At 38.0% G+C, this 17,322-nt stretch overlaps 1 protein-coding gene across 5 annotated transcripts in view; it reads left to right on the top strand.

The window, feature by feature from the left end:
• Window positions 1–17,322, top strand: part of RPS6KA5 (ribosomal protein S6 kinase A5) — a 181,770-nt gene that overhangs the window by 68,554 nt on the left and 95,894 nt on the right. For 3 of the 5 annotated variants that reach the window (XM_027120332.1, XM_027120331.1, XM_027120334.1), the window contains one exon: window positions 9,640–9,858. The exons of 1 other annotated variant lie outside the window; for it this stretch is intronic. In XM_027120332.1, the coding sequence (XP_026976133.1) occupies window positions 9,640–9,858 (219 nt within the window). Of the gene's footprint in view, window positions 1–9,639; window positions 9,859–17,322 lie in introns of those variants that run through there. One more of the 5 variants, XM_027120335.1, reaches the window with a different exon arrangement.

Genomic DNA, 17,322 nt, shown 5'->3' with positions numbered 1-17,322 from the left:
CTAATACAGTATGCATAAATGGAATCCATAGATAATCATTCCTGTAACTATTTTTTATTTTCAACCTTCTCACATATTAAGTCCTTTTTTTAGATGCTAACACCATCCGTGAGAAAATGCACTGGTTTCGTGGTCCTAATTTCAGCTGCGCAACGGTTTTTGACCATTCAAAGTAATTAAGAAAATGAGTCAAATGGCCCTGGTTAGTTTAAGAACTTAAACTGGATTACTTCTAGAATCCTGGCACTTTTATTAAGTCTCTTCCAGATCCTCGGTGTTATATATCTTCTAGAGAGGATATAACTGTTTATACCTAAAACAAATGGCCTACCTCAGTCTCTTTCATACAAATTACCACCTATGATTTCATGTGCTTTTACTGTGTCTCTTGTTTGCCTTTAGCATCTGTGTATTTAATCAAGCATGTTTTGGGTTCACAGCTTTTCCTTGTATGTTAGAAGAATAGTCTGTTTTAATCAGTCTACCTTTCTTAATCTTAGACATTTTGTTTTTATGATGTTACAAAATCTTGGCAACAGGGGCTAACTTTAAAAATGGTTGTATTAAGTGGCTCAAATTCTGTTTTTATTTTACTTTATTTGTTAAAAATTTTTTTTAACATCTTTATTGGAGTATAATTGCTTTACAATGTTGTGTTAGTTGCTGCTGTGTAGCAGAGTGAATCAGCTATATGTATACATATATCCCCATATCTCCTCCCTCTTGCGTCTCTCTCCCACCCTCCCTATCCCACCCCTCCAGGTGGACACAAAGCACCGAGCTGATCTCCCTGTGTTCTGTGGCTGCTTCCCACTAGCTATCTATTTTACATTTGGTATTGTATATGTGTCCATAACACTCTCTCACTTTTTATTTTAAAATTATGTTGAAATACTTAGTTTTATAGTTATGTGGAGTTTTTTTTTAGTATTTGGAATTTAGTGTGCAATTAAGATATCTATTCTATAAAAGAATTTAGGAATCAGTGCTTCTGTTTGATAAATATGTAAAATCAAGTGCATTTTACTTTCAACATTTAAAACTTGCCAACTTTCAAAAAGAGATTTAAGGGTGTTTTCAAAGATAGAAAAAAGGATAAGGAATCAAAAAAAAAAGAGAGAAAACAAAAACAGATGAAAACAGAGCAAAAGCAAAGGTAATAGGAAAGTGAAATAGATGTTATAGACATCTGGGCTGACATAGTCACTGCAATTGAGTCCTGAATTTAACCCTGAGTTTACTAGGAGGTAGGTACAAAGGGAAAGTTCTTTGGCCTACATAATTTGTATTTTTTTTAAAAAGGAAAGGCATATAAATTCACCTAGAGCAGTAGCTTTCAAGCTTTTTTGACTATTACCCATAGGACAAAATAGGTACATTTTTGTATTGCTTTTCAGTATGTGTATTTATGTATGTGTATAGACGTGCAGTCACATACACACACTTTTTTTCCACTAACATTTCTGTAGTGTTTGTTATCTGCCAGGCCCTCCTCTGGATCCTTATATTAATTTATTTAATCCCCAAACTGTATGATGTTAAGAACTATTACTGTCCCTAATGAGGAAATTGAGACACGGTTGTGTTTCCTGTTTTGCCCAGGGTTACAGTACAGTTACTAAATAGCATATCTAGGGTTCGAAGCCAGGCAGTCAGGCACCAGAGTCTATGTTCTTAGCCATTGCTCTGTACTGCCGTCTTTTTTTCCTCTGTCATGTGCTTAGACTTGTTTACGTTCACATATACCTACACATGTGTGTGTGTATAAAGGGGGGACAGAAGTTTCATGAAACACGTTTAGTATATTCAGTTCTTTTTTAGTATTTTAGTTTCAAAATGCTGGTTGGACCCACTAAATTGATATTATCATCCACTAATGGGTCACAGCCCACGGTTTGAAAAAAAACTGGTCTAGAGAGACTTTTAACAAGTGCTGAAGTTATCAAATGGCTCCTTTATTGTGGTCAGTAAATAAGATCATGAGACTAGCATCTTTGATAAAGGATATGAAGATATTATTGAAAAAAACATAATTTTATTGTATATAGTCTCTTTAAAAAGTGGCACACAGAAGATTAAACCTCAATTCACTAAAGTGTGTGTCTGAATAGAACTTATCTACTACTTTGGTCCAAGTGAGGTGATTTCTGTCCATCTATCTTAACACAGGGTAGATTTTAGAGAATTACTGGGATGGACAGTAATGTTTCTTTTCAGCTCTGAGGTCTAATTTATCAGATATTTCAGATGAGTCTTTAGAAGTACCAGATTATGGTCAGTCAGGTTTCACCATTGAACCCCTTGAGTGTTTGCTTTTTGTGTACTGTTTGTGCTGTGGTAATACTGAAATGAAGCTGCTCTTCTGAGAACCCTTTCAGTGATGGTGGTTTTCCTGGGGCTTGACATATACTGCCCTGGCATTACTTACCATGTATGTTTGGCTGGCCTATTAACAAGGGTACCAATTTCCAAGGGCAGGACAAGTGAAATGTAGAGTTCCAAGAGAGTATTTCTTGTTTGGTTCCATTTCTGACCCTGCTGACTTGGGGTGAATGAAGTTCTACAGGGAAAGATGGAGGGGAAGGCAGGTGAATTGATTGTCAGTGTTCATGTCACATGTGGAAAGGTAAAAATCTTTCCTCAAATTAAATTATCTGTGAGAGAGGGATGTGGCCAGGCACTGTAATCAGTTCTTATGTAGTTGTGGCAGGTTACAAAGCAGTGGCCAGATACAGATGTCACCATGTTAAGATATTTTCCTTTTCTACAGTGGTGGCAGCTAAGTTTCCTGAGCTCACTTTCACCAGGGAGTGTTGTCAGGAATCATATTTAATACCCAAATTAAAGGTGATTACTTCATGAAAGCCCATTGTTCCTTCTCCAAAGGGAAAGAGTGGGTGAACTATATAGCTCTGTACTGCAGATTTGCACTGTTAGTTTCTTTTCCTAAAGACCCACCTTCAACTTTAGATCAGAATTGTCAACTGAGAAGAGGGTATTTGGCTATATGCTACAGAGCTCTTTCTTTGTTTGCTATCTTGTTTATTTTTTTATGCGTTCAACATTATTTGAGTTTCTACAGTGTGCCAACTCTAGAATTTGCTAATGATACAAAGTGAGTAAAACTGGACATAGTCCCTGGTTTTGTGGAATTTACAGTCCTGTGGAAGCTACACAATGAGGCAATCACACAAGTAAATGAAAACTCATGTTTCTGACAATTTCTATGACAGGGTGTTATGAGAGTATAAAATTAGAGGAACTGTGCTAGTCTGAGAAGTCAGGAAAGGCTGTATGTCTGAAGGAGTGAGAAAATGAGATGGTGAGAGGTGGAGAGAGGTAGGTAGAAGCCAGATAATTTAGGTTATATTAAGGATTCTTTTTTATCTTAAGAGTAATGGGAAATCAAGTATTTTGAGCGAGAAGGGTTATATTTTTATCAACAATTTAGATGACAACACAAAAGGTATGTTTACCAGATTGACGATGAAAACAAGCTGAGAGGCAGAGCTAGTATGGTTGGTGGTCAAGTCACTCTTTAACAAGATTCTGATTTAACAAGTCAGACAGAGAAAGGGAAATATCGTATGATATTGCTTATATGCGGAATCTAAAAAGAAATGATACAGATGAACTTATTTACAAAACAGAAACAGACTCACAGACTTAGAAAACGAACTTATGGTTACCAGGGGAAGGGTTGGGGGAAGGGGTAGTTAGGGGGTTTGGGATTAAGATGTACACACTGCTATACTTAAAATGGATAACCAACAAGGACCTACTGTATAGCACAGAGAACTGTGCTCAATATTATGTAACAACCTAAATGGGAAAAGAATTTGAAAAAGAATAGCTACATGTATATGTATAACTGAATGACTTTGCTGTACACCTGAAACTATTGTTAATCAACTCTACCCCAATATCAAAGAAAAAGTTAAAGAAAAAAGATTCCCTTATTCTGGAAGGGTGAGAGAGGGATGAATTCCAGCACCATTGAATATGATCCTTTAGGTAGTGGAGTCTGTCACATACGACATGACTGGTACTTGTGGCTAATCAGAAAAAGTTGGTTAAACTGGAATATCATTTTAAAAGGATATATAAATATGTACTTTGGACATACTACTTTTCACTTAAAATATATAAGTATATATTCACTTTGCGTGTAGGCACAAGACTCTGAGAGTAAGTTCTTAAATAATGGTTTGTTTTGCATAAACCGCACTTGAAATGCATCATCTAAAATTAAGTTTCCAATTCCTTAAAATGGAGTGATAACCAGACGCATTTGAAGTGATCTGGATACAGAATCCTTTTAGATTTTCACAATTTTTTCCCCTAGCCTTTTATAGTTGTTTTACCCACACCTAATTTTCCAACAGTTCTTTTTTCTTAAGCGTCTTGCCTTTATGTAGTTCTTTCAAAGCTTTTAACCTCATTTTTCTCTTTTCTTTCACATTTACATTTCAGTGGCTTATGTAATATATAGTTAAATTATATAAGAATAACGTATACAACAGGCACACACAAGTAAGGCAACGAGTATCAGTGACTGGTGTGAAGCAGACAGCCGAACGGCGTGGGGACAGCAGTCAGTGCACGTGTGAACTGGTTATAGGCATCAGTGTGCAGTGCAGTGTTTTATAACCGGAAGGGGAGTACCAGTTAGTGTTGGGAGTTGTCTAAGGGGAAGTCGCAAGAGAGTTTCTGCTATACTTTTTTTAAAGCAGTAGTTTGAGTACAGTAATTTACGCTACAAGGTTGGATTGAACACAAAGTGTGGCATGGCTGGTTAAGCAGAGTGTACAATGTATAGAGTTGTAAGCAGCATTAATACAAGTTTGAGTGTCAGAAAACAGTGCTCGCAGTGGTGGGGCATTTGGACCCCAATGGGAGCAGCGTGTCCTGGATAAGCACTCTACCGAAGGAATTAATCCAGAGGCCTTCTAGTTCTTAACCCTTTTCTCCAGAATAATGCATGTAAACATAGACAGATTTTCCTTGCTTTTAATTATATGGCATTGTAAATCGATGGCTTTTATAGACAGACTGTAAAAATACTTTTTTAACAAATTGATCTCATCATTTTCATGCCAAGATAAAGGCTACTTCCTAAAATTTTTTTAATGAATTCAGACTTTACAAATAAAGTGAAAAAAATCAGTTTAATTATGCTCAAAATAAGTTTAAGCAAGAAGGCTGCTTTTTGTTTAGCTTGAAAAAGTAGTTGATATCGTGCAGTGGCTTATGATGTGGCAGCATGAATGTCATCTTGTTTTAAAACCATCAGTCCGTTTTAATTTTTCTGTTATGACAACACGTGCTTAAAAACCTGATTCATAATGATCATTGTGGCCAATGGAATAAGAGTCACACCTGTGGAAAAGCAAACTGAGACCTAGTCCAAGGGAACTAGACATTTCCCCTTGACACTGCGTTTAGTTCATTTTACATGATTTCCTTTATCATCAAACCATTGAGACCATTGGCAACATTGCGCTGTGTCAGGTAGACTAGGATTCTAAATCCACATTTCAGTTTAAACAGAAATGACCTTTGTAAGGTATCTGTAGTTTGCCCCCCAACCTATGGAATTCTTCCTCCAGCTTTGGAAAAGTTTACGTGGTTGTCTGGATCCAGTCCTCTCTTTGAAACGGCTGCTATAACCTGCAGCTGTAAGAGCACACAGGTTATCGGTAACATCCAGAACAGTGTCTGTTGGGCCCTGAATTGAAAGATTTACCTCATTCATATGGTCGTAGGTGTCTGTCAAGTTAAGTCAGGAATTAATCCTTCTTGTCATTTATTTTTAGAGTTTACTTTCCCTCAATCTGTTAAGTAGAACTTCTACCTCAAGTCCCATCAAGCGCTGCTAGCCTTGTCCTCTGGGAAACCAGTGAACTCCACGCCCTCTTCTGCTCCCATTTCTTGACAGAGTATCTTGGAAAGGCCCTGGCTCTGGAGAAATTGATAAGATCAGAGCAGTACACACAGCTTCTGTGAAGATTGCTGGGAGTGCGTCTGAAGTCATTGCATGTTGATGCTGAAATTAGAGTTATGCTGAAGCCTGAAGCTTGGTCTCTTTACCTAAGCAGCAAATCCCAGCTGTGTTGCTAAACATCCATTTTAGGGGCTCCATCTGAGCAGGAAGTACTACTGTTTACCTTTTTCGGCCAAAAGAGTTTCCACCATTGGTAGCTTTTGCAGTTTCCAAAAGATGCTTTCAAAATAGGAATTCTTTAACAACATCAGCACACAGTGAACGAAAGCCAGGAGTTGGCTTCACAACAAGGTAGTCATTCATCTCATTACAGACTAAAAGGAAATAATATTGCCACCAAGTTCAGTTGCAGTGGCCCCTCTTAAAATATTGGAAAACATGTAGGCGGTTCTGGACTGGATGGCACTCCTCAACAGAAGGACTCCTTCACTTTCTCCCTCTGTACTAATCTGCAAACCAGCTCAATCAGAGAAGGTGGCTTCTTCAGGGTCTCTCCAGCAGTGAATGTGTTTTCTTCCCCTTTTGCAATGTGATAAGCAGCCTTGTGGGTGCTTCAAAAAACGCTGTTTGGAGGCAAACTCTGTTTCATTAAGCAGCCTACTTGTAAGTAAGATCCTGTTTATCTGAAATATCTGTTGCTTGGAACATTGTGAGTCACTCCTTGAAGTTTATTGTCGTAAGCATCTATTGGCATGTACCATGTGATAGAAGTACCATAGCTTAATTAATCATGGAAATTATAAAAGTAAAATCAAAAGATTTGTGAGCTTCATCATACTTTTTCCCCCGACATTTTACTGATAGATAAAAATAATGGTAAAGGCAGGATATGTAGTCTTTAGCTCATATTATTGGAAAACTTCTGGATATCATCACATGGCAGGAGGATGACTGTTTATTATTTGACTGTACAGTGTATAACGTGGCATTAAGGATGATTTTATATTATTTGCCCACATACATTAGCGTCCTTTGCTACCTTACATTTATTTGGAGTGATATACGACGTTTTTAAGGTAATAGGAAAGAAATCAAAGAAAAAGTATTTACAAACTCACGGAACACATATAGGGCACCTCCTAGTGGTACAAAGTCTTAAAGTCATTTACTTTTACATTGGTTTAGGGAATAATAACATTTTGCTTGGATGAGATGGCATAATAGTATTTTTAAATATTTTACAAATTATCTTAGAAAAGAAGAGTAATATTATTTTTTGTAAGTCCAGAAGGTATAGAAGGGATAGCGGATGAATATCGTAGGCGGGCCTGTTCCCACTCGAGGTAAGGCGTATTTTTTGAATATTTAGATCACCCCATCAATAAAATGGGCGACTTTATGAAACCTCCTCTACTTGGAAGTAGTAGTACTGTGTCTTTTCCACCATTAGAACACCTAACCTGTATTGTGACTTCTTTTTAATGTCTGGTTCCTAATTTCTTTGCCTGTGAGGTCATTCACTTTAGGAAGGCAGCTAGCTGGAGTACTACTCAGAGTGTGGGCTCAGGAGTCAGGCCACATGGGCAAGTATGGCCTTGGGCAAGGGACCCAGTTCCTTTACGCTCCAGTTTCTTCACCTGTAAAGTGGAGGTCATCCTCACCTCCTCATAGGGATGTGAGAAGAATCAAATGAAGTCATCCAACTCTGAAGTGCCTGACAGGTACTCAGCTGTTAGATGCTAACACCCTGCGGTCCATCTGCCACATTGGTCAGCACCTGGACTGAAAGACACACGTGAGCACTGGGAAGAAGCTCATAGCCATCTTTCCATGACGTTGTAGAAAGATTTTCTTTGTTGGAGAAGATAGATGGATAACATAATTTCTAAGGACCACAGCACTCTGGAGATAGGAATCTCAGAACAGGAATCTAGAGCAGGTGCCATGTGTGTAGGGAACACAAAAGCCCCGTACTTACAGAGGACTTGACTTTCTTCTGGGTTTTTATAGTGCCTTACTCCATGGAAGGTATAGTACTCTGCTTTAGAATATTCTCTAGCTTCATTTCACTGCTTTTGAATAGATTAACTTTTTTCATTTGTATACTTAGGTTAATTTGTTAGGTTCTAAAAGCTGTCATTTTCTTTTTTGGTTCACTTCTGCCTTACTAAACTCTCAATCTATAATTGTTTTATTTACACAAACCTTTTATGAACTTTTTACTGTATCCCAGAATGTGTTCAGCATGTTTACGGTGTTGGTTTTATTAAAATCCAGAACATCCAATTTCTAGTACCGAAGAAGAATCTCTCTTATTTAAAGAAAAAATTCATTTATGGTTAAGCGTGTGGTCCCTGGAATCACACTGCTTTCATCTGAATCAGCTCTGTCACTTTTTACCCAAGTCTTCTGGCCACTTCCTTAAGTATCCTGAATCTGCTTCCTCATCTGCAGAATGGAATTACTGAAAGTACCAACTTCACTGGCTGTTCTGAGGAGTGAGTGAATCACTGTGTGGAGTATATTTAGCACGGAGACTGCATCGCCAAGTCCTTGAGGAATGTTGTTTCTCTCCCTCCTCAGGAGCACCACCGCCGTTCTTTGTCTGTTGTACATCTTGGGTCGGCACTCATTTACTTCCTGAAGTACTAAACCAAATAACAGCCAAGATACAAGAGCCCTTCCCTTAAAGCTCTCTTGGTCTAGTGGCTGGATTAGAATAGGATTTTGTGCTAAATACTGTCGAGGTGTGGGCAGGGTCTACGGAAGCACCAGACTGGGTCAGAACTCAGACCAACTCCAGAATGGTCTGATGAATGCACTTAACTTCAAAAGTGGGACTGGGCTCAACCATCCCAGGAGGTGTTTGCATTTTGAGAAGAGAAGAGCCTTTATACCTCGTAGGGATGAATTGGGGGCCTACCCCTTCCCTCTCAGGGTTTTTGCCTGCCTTCCCCTTCCTCCTTCATCCCACCTCTTCGTGCCCTCTTCCCACTTCCCTAGGGAAATAAACGCGGGTACCTGCTCTGGGCACAGTATCCATGTGGCCCCAATGCCTCACCTAGGGTAGTGGCACTCCACACAGGATTTGCCCAACTGAGCCCTCACTTAGGGAGAATGTGGCGAGGTTGACCCACTAACCTGTGAATTACTGCCCAGAGATGTAAAGGGGCTTCTGTTGGTACTGCTTGCAATTTAGGGTCTTTTAATGTCTTTCACATCTGAAGATCTCTTTTGTTTATATAATGTCAGCTTATGTTGCTTTAGACTTTTTTAATAAGTATAGAGGAGTACTTGAGGTACTTAATTTATATGTGTGTATGAGATTTTTTGTTTTTTGAGATTCTTAAGAACTATTTTCATTTGTTTACAACAGCAGCAAAACCTAGTGGTTAATTGACCATAATAAGAGCTAGTTTCCTACAGCTAAAAATACTGAGGAGAGAATAACAGTAAAAGAGTGAAAGCATAACTTTGTCATCAGTGATTAGATATGTAAATATTGAGGTCTAGACCTAGAAATATGTCTGACATAAAATTGAAGAAATATATCAAAGAACTATTGGAAACAGCATGAAGGATACGTTTTCATTCAAAGAGTGTTCCTTTGTGCATTGTAACTTTCAACTTGCACTAAATTACCACTCTGCCTGTGTAGCCTTTTAACTCTTTTTCTCTTTTCTTTTCATTTTCAGCTTATGGAAAAGTGTTTCTAGTTCGTAAAATAAGTGGTCATGATGCTGGAAAGCTGTATGCCATGAAAGTTTTGAAAAAGGCAACAATAGTTCAAAAGGCCAAAACAACCGAGCACACAAGGACAGAACGACAGGTCCTAGAGCACATCAGGCAGTCGCCGTTTTTGGTGACATTGCACTACGCTTTCCAGACAGAAACCAAACTTCATCTCATTTTAGGTAAGTGTCAGTTGTCATCAGACTTTTGACATTTTACGAAAACTTGGGTCTTGTGCCGTAATGCACTCAAAAGGAAGCATACTTCAGACTTAGAAGAAATGAAATCTTTTGACTTTCATTCCTCTCTCAGTGGTGGCATTTCCTTGAACATCATGAATTGCTCTGGATTTGGGACCTCCCGTCCTGAAGGAATTTGTGTACTTCTCTTCCACACTCCTTTATTAATCTTAAAACACTTGAGTCATTCGGGTGGCTGCTTCCCTGGGTGGTGTCTTCCATTCAGATGTGCTGAGCTGAGTGGGAAAGTGGGCCACAATTCTTAGTAACGTACAAGTTTGGGCCAACAAGGGATATTTATGGAAATCAGTAATTAGGAAAAAGAAAAAAGAAAAGATTTCTATTCTTAGAGATGCTTTGTTTTTCTGGTGATAAACCTGCTTTTCATGGAGATACCCACTAATCAGTCAACCCTTTGCTCACTCCCGTTTCTCCCCACAGACACTTTCTGAATCCTTTCCTTTCCCAGAGTTGGACCATTGTATATGGACTTTGGAAATGTCCTCTGTGCATATTTCCAGATTTCTTTGCAGAAAAGTTGTACCATTTTCTATTCCTACATGGCAGTACTTAGAGTATTGTACTCTTCCATCATAGACTATTTCTTCTGTTATAGTTTTAGTCCCGTTCTTTTGAGAATTTGCACTTATGTATTATAATCCCCTGTTATTGATCTCTTCTGTGAATTAGATGAGGTAGAATTTCACACAGTGCTCTGTAAGCATTAGCTATTTCTTGAGTGCCTCCAGTGTGCCAGCACCACACTAGGTGTTACCCACAGTATCACTCACCCCTACAACACTGCCAGAGTCCTCTCATTAGAGATGTTGAAGGTTCTGGAAGCTGCATTTCCTGCAGTCACGTATCTTGTATAAGCTTGAGAATAAAGATTGGAACTCAGATCTGACTCATTTCAAAGTCTGCCCAACAGTGCTCCTGTTTTCTTTGATTACTAGTGGTATTTGGCAACTTTATCGAATGCTCTCATTTTGAAAATTATACTTTTATTAGTGATGCCTAAAATTGCATTCACTTTTTGAGTCATGAAGTTACACTTCAGGCCTATCTTGCAGTGCTTACCGTCAACTAACCATCCCAAATCTTTCATACACAGGCCACAGTCTCTCCCGTCCTGTCAGAGTCTCCACTAATGTTATCATCTGCCTGTTGTTTCAGGCCTTCATTCTGCCCCCGTGTGTATCTGCTCAGCTGTTATTTACTGATTTTTAAATATAATTCCTTCTGTATTTTTACCCAGTAGGTTGTAGGGGACATAAGATCGTAGTAGCCAGAAGTAGTAAGAACCCAAACTCCTGGCCTCTGCATCACCACACCACAGCTTCTCTCTCTTCTCTCTTTTTTCTGTTTTCTGACCATAACTGGACTCAATCTTCTAAAAATTGTTTATTGTAATAGTATAGTTTATAAATAATATTGGGTTGGCCAAAAGGTTCAGTGAATATGTTGTTCATTAAAGTTCTTGGTGAAAATAAAAAATGTGTCTTTCATTTTTACTTAAAAACTGAAGGAACCTTTTGGCCAGCCTGATATTTTTAACTTAAAAGTAGATGAGTGAAATATGTTGGATCTGATTAAAAAACAAATAGTCCTTGATAATGTTGCTTTTTTTGTTGTTGGCTCTTCATTACTTTTGCTCTTTGTCAGTGACCCACAAATAAATAAATACAAACCAAGGTAAGAAAACCCATCTCTTGTGCCAGCTCATGAGTAGAATGTAGACAGTGAACTCGTTCCATTGTATGGCAGTGCATTTAGAAAGCATGCCCTCTGCCTCCTCTCCATGTGCATATGTTTACTGTCATTCTCTTTGTGCATGTCTGTAGTTGTTATTTGACTTTTTTTGGGGGGGGGGCCATACCGCGTGGCATGTGGAATCTTAGTTGCCCGACCAGGGATTGAACCTGTGCTCCCTGCGGTGGAAGCGTGGAGTCTTAACCACCACTGGACCGCCAGGGAAGTCCCTATTTGACTTTAAAGACAAAACTTTTGAGAAATCTTCAACAGGACATTACTATAAACTGTTTTTATCGTTCCATTATTTGTTTGCAGTGCTTAGAACTCACGCTAGGTCAGTTCTCCAAGTACTGTCTCGGTCTGCTAGGGCCGCCATAACAAAATATCACAGACTGGGTGGCTTAAACAACAGAAATTTCTTTTTTCTCAGTTCTGGCACCTGGAAGTCTAAACTCAAGTGCCAGCAGGGTTGGTTTCCTCTGAGGACCATAAGGAAAAGGTCTGTCCCAGGGCTGTCTCCTCTGCTTGCAGAGGGCCCCCCACTTGCTGCCTTTCCACATGGTCCTCCCTCTGTACATTCACACCCCTGGTGTCCCTTTTTGTGTTCAAATTTTCTCTTCTTGTAAGGACAGGAATCAGATTGGATTAGAGCCTACCCTAATGGCCTCATTTTAATAACTTAATTATCTCTTCAAAGGCCTTGATTCCAAATACAGTCACATTCTGAGGTGTTGGGGGTTAAGATTTCAATATATGAATTTGGGGGAGACAGTTTCAGCCCATAACTGTCTTTAAAGGCTTATTGATTAACTTACTTTATCTAGTTTTGGGGTACTGTTAGAGGTTAATAGCAAGAATTTACAAGTCAAGCTTTTCAGGGATCCAGCTGACCTTCTGCTCTGATGAATAAGTAAACACAATAGACCTTTTTAAAAACATATTTTTAACAACTGCCTTATTACTACAAAAGCATATATATGCATATAGAAGCTATAGGAAAACAAAAATAAGAAGAGAAAACATATATTTCCACTACCCAGAGTTTACCTCATTATACATATATTTCTCTGTTACTACCTAGTATATCCTTCTAGATCTTTTTGTCTGTGTATCTGCATGCATGTATGTTTCATCAAAGTGAAATTGTCCTGTACATAGGATTTGTAACCAGCTTTTTTTTCTTGAATTTTATTTCATTTATTTTTTTATACAGCAGGTCCTTATTAGTCATCAATTTTGTACACATCAGTGTATACATGTCAATCCCAATCGCCCAATTCATCACACCACCACCCGCACCCCCCGCCACTTTCCCCCCTTGGTGTCCATACGTTTGTTCTCTACATCTGTGTCTCTATTTTTGCCCTGCAAGCCAGTTCATCTGTGCCATTTTTGTAGGTTCCACATATATGTGTTAATATACGATATTTGTTTTTCTATTTCTGACTTACTTCACTCTGTATGACGGTCTCTAGATTCATCCACGTCTCTACAAATGACCCAATATCGTTCCTTTTTATGGCTGAGTAATATTCCATTGTATATATGTACCACATCTTCTTTATCCATTTGTCTGTCGATGCACATTTAGGTTGCTTCCGTGACCTGGCTATTGTAAATAGCGCAGCAATGAACATTGGGGTGCCTGTGTCTTTCTGAATTATGGTTTTCTCTGGGTATATGCCCAGTAGTGGGATTGCTGGGTAGTATGGTAATTCTATTTTTTAGTTTTTTAAGGAACCTTCATACTTTTCTCTGCAGTGGCTGTTATCAATTTACATTCCCACCAACCGTGCAAGAGTGTTCCCTTTTCTCCACACCCTCTCCAGCATTTGCTGTTTGTAGATTTTCTGATGATGGCCATTCTAACTGGTGTGAGATAATACCTCATTGTAGTTTTGATTTGCATTTCTCTAATAATTAGTGATGTCGAGCAGCTTTTCATGTGCTTCTTGGCCATCTGTATGTCCTCTTTGGAGACATGTCTATTTAGGTCTTCTGCCCATTTTTTGATTGGGTTGTTTGTTTTTTTAATATTGAGCTGCATGAGCTGTTTATATATTTTAGAGATTAATCCTTTGTCCGTTGATTCATTTGCAAATATTTTTGCCATTCTGAGAGTTGTCTTTTCGTCTTATTTGTAGTTTCCTTTGCTTTGCAAAAGCTTTTAAGTTTCATTAGATCCCATTTGTTTATTTTTATTTCCGTTACTCTAGGAGATGGATCGAAAAAGATCTTGCTGTGATTTATGTCAAAGAGTGTTCTTCCTATGTTTTCCTCTAAGAGTTTTATAGTGTCTGGTCTTACATTTAGGTCTCTAATCCATTTTGAGTTTATTTTTATGTATGGTATTGAGGAGTGTTCTAATTTCATTCTTTTACATGTAGCTGTCCAGTTTTCCCAGCACCACTTATTGAAGAGACTGTCTTTTCTCCATTGTATATCCTTGCCTCCTTTGTCATAGATTAGTTGACCATAGGTGTGTGAGTTTATCACTGGGCTTTCTATCCTGTTCCATTGATCTATATTTCTGTTTTTGTGCCAGTACCATGTTGTCTTGATTACTGTAGCTTTGTAGTGTGGTCTGAAGTCAGGGAGTCTGATTCTTCCAGCTTTGTTGTTTTCCCTCAAGACGGCTTTGGCTATTCGGGGTCTTTTGTGTCTCCATACAAATTTTAAGATTTTTTGTTCTAGTTCTGTAAAAAGTGCCATTGATAATTTGATAGGGATTGCATTGAATCTGTAGATTGCTTTGGGTAGTATAGTCATTTTCACAGTATTGATTCTTCCATTCCAAGAACATGGTATATCTCTCCATCTGTTTGTATCGTCTTTAATTTCTTTCAACAGTGTCTTATAGTTTTCTGCCTACAGGTCTTTTGTCTCTCTAGGTAGGTTTATTCCTAGGTATTTTATTCTTTTTTGTTGCAGTGGTAAATGGGAGTGTTTCCTTAATTTCTCTTTCTGATCTTTCATCGTTAGTGTATAGGAATGCAAGAGATTTCTGTGCATTAATTTTGTATCCTGCAACTTTACCAAATTCATTGATTAGCTCTAGTAGTTTTCTGGTGGCATCTTTAGGATTCTCTATGTATAGTATCATGTCATCTGCAAACAGTGACAGTTTTACTTCTTCTTTTCCAATTTGTATTCCTTTCATTTCTTTTTCTTCTGTGATTGCCGTGGCTAGGACTTCCAAAACTATGTTGAATAATAGTGGCAAGAGTGAACATCCTTGTCTTGTTCCCGATCTTAGAGGAAATGCTTTCAGTTTTTCACCATTGAGAATGATGTTTGCTGTGCGTTTGTCATATATGGCCTTTATTATGTTGAGGTAGTTTCCCTCTATGCCCACTTTCTGGCGAGTTTTTATCATAAATGGGTGTTGAATTTTGTCAAAAGCTTTTTCTGCATCTAAAACCAGATGATCATATGGTTTTTATTTTTCAGTTTGTTAATATGGTGTATCACATTGATTGATTTGCGTATATTGGAGAATCCTTGCATCCCTGGGATAAATCCCACTTGATCATAGTGTATCATCCTTTTAATGTGTTGTTGGCTTCTGTTTGCTAGGATTTTGTTGAGGATTTTTGCATCTATATTCATCAGTGATATTGGTCTGTAATTTTCTTTTTTTGTAGTATCTTTGTCTGGTTTTGGTATCAGGGTCATGGTGACCTCATAGAATGAGTATGGGAATGTTCCTACCTCTGCAATTTTTTGGAAGAGTTTGAAAAGGATGGGTGTTAGCTCTTCTCTGAATGTTTGATAGAATTCACCTGTGAAGCCATCTGGTCCTGGACTTTTGTTTGTTGGAAGATTTTTAATCACAGTTTCAATTTCATGACTTGTGATTGGTCTGTTCATATTTTCTATTTCTTCCTGGTTCAGTATTGGAAGGTTATACCTTTCTAAGAATTTGTCCGTTTCTTCCAGGTTGTCCATTTTATTGGCATAGAGTTGCTTGTAGTAGTCTTTTAGGATGCTTTGTATTTCTGCAGTGTCTGTTGTAACTTCTCCTTTTTCATTTCTAATTTTATTGATTTGAGTCTTCTCCCTCTTTTTCTTGATGAGTCTGGCTAATGGTTTATCAGTTTTGTTTATCTTCTCAAAGAACCAGCTTTTAGGTTTATTGATCTTTGCTATTGTTTTCTTTGTTTCTATTTCATTTATTTCTGCTCTGATCTTTATGATTTCTCTCCTTCTGCTAACTTTGGGTTTTGTTTGCTCTTCTTTCTCTAGTTCCTTTAGGTGTAAGGTTAGAGCATTTATTTGAGATTTTTCTTGTTTCTTGAGGTAGGCTTGTATAGCTGTAAACTTCCCTCTTAGAACTGCTTTTACTGCATCCCATAGGTTTTGGATCGTCGTGTTTTCATTTTCATTTGTCTCTAAGTATTTTTTGGTTTCTTCTTTGATTTCTTCAGTGATCTCTTGGTTATTTAGTAACGTATTGTTTAGCCTCCATGTGTTTGTGTTTTTTATGTTTTTTTCCCTGTAACTGATTTCTAATCTCATAGCATTGTGGTCAGAAAAGATGCTTGATATGATTTCAATTTTCTTAAATTTACTGAGGCTTGATTTGTGACCCAAGATGTGACCTATCCTGGAGAATGTTCCGTGCGCACTTGAGAAGAAAGTGTAATCTGCTGTTTTTGGATGGAATGTCCTATAAATATTGATTAAATCTATCTGGTCTGTTGTGTCATTTAAAGCTTGTGTTTCCTTGTTAATATTCTGTCTGGATGATCTGTCCATCGGTGTAAGTGAGGTGTTAAGGTCCCCCACTATCATTGTGTTACTATCGCTTTCCTCTTTTATAGCTGTTGGCAGTTGCCTTATGTATTGAGGTGCTCCTATGCTGGGTGCATATATATTTATAATTGTCATATCTTCTTCTTGGACTGATCCCTTGATCATTATGTAGTGTCCTTCTTGTCTCTTGTAACGTTCTTTATTTTAAAGTCTATTTTATCTGATATGAGTATTACTACTGCAGCTTTCTTTTGATTTCCATTTGCATGGAATATCTTTTTCCATCCCCTCACTTTCAGTCTGAATGTGTTCCTAGGTCTGAAGTGGGTGTCTTGTAGACAGCATACATATGGGTCTTGTTTTTTTATCCATTCAGCAAGCCTGTGTCTTTTGCTTGGAGCATTTAATCCATTCACGTTTAAGGTAATTATCTATATGCATGCTCCTATTACCATTTTCTTAATTGTTTTGGGTTTGTTTTTGTAGGTCCTTTTCTTCTCTTGTGTTTCCCACTTAGAGAAGTTCCTTTAGCACTTGTAGAGCTGGTTTGGTGGTGCTGAGTTCTCTTAGCTTTTGCTTGTCTGTAAAGGTTTTGATTTCTCCATCGAATCTGAATGAGATCCTTGCCAGGTAGAATAATCTTGGTTGTAGATTCTTCCCTTTCATCACTTTAAATATATCATGCCACTCCCTTCTGGCTTGTAGAGTTTCTGCTGAGAAATCAGCTATTAACCTTATGGGAGTTCCCTTGTATGTTATTTGTCATTTTTCCTTTGCTGCTTTTAATAATTTTTCTTTGTCTTTAATTTTTGCCAATTTGATTACTGTGTGTCTTGGCGTGTTTCTCCTTGGGTTTATCCTGTATGGGACTCTCTGTGCTTCCTGGATGTGGGTGGC

This window comes from Aethalodelphis obliquidens, unplaced genomic scaffold (genome assembly GCF_003676395.1).
Source record: "Aethalodelphis obliquidens isolate GAN/ISIS:26980383/991018 unplaced genomic scaffold, ASM367639v1 scaffold21, whole genome shotgun sequence".
In the NCBI taxonomy this organism is placed as follows: Eukaryota; Metazoa; Chordata; class Mammalia; order Artiodactyla; family Delphinidae; genus Aethalodelphis; species Aethalodelphis obliquidens.
Note: the sequence above shows the minus strand (reverse complement) of the source record. Positions and strands in the feature narration are given on the sequence as shown.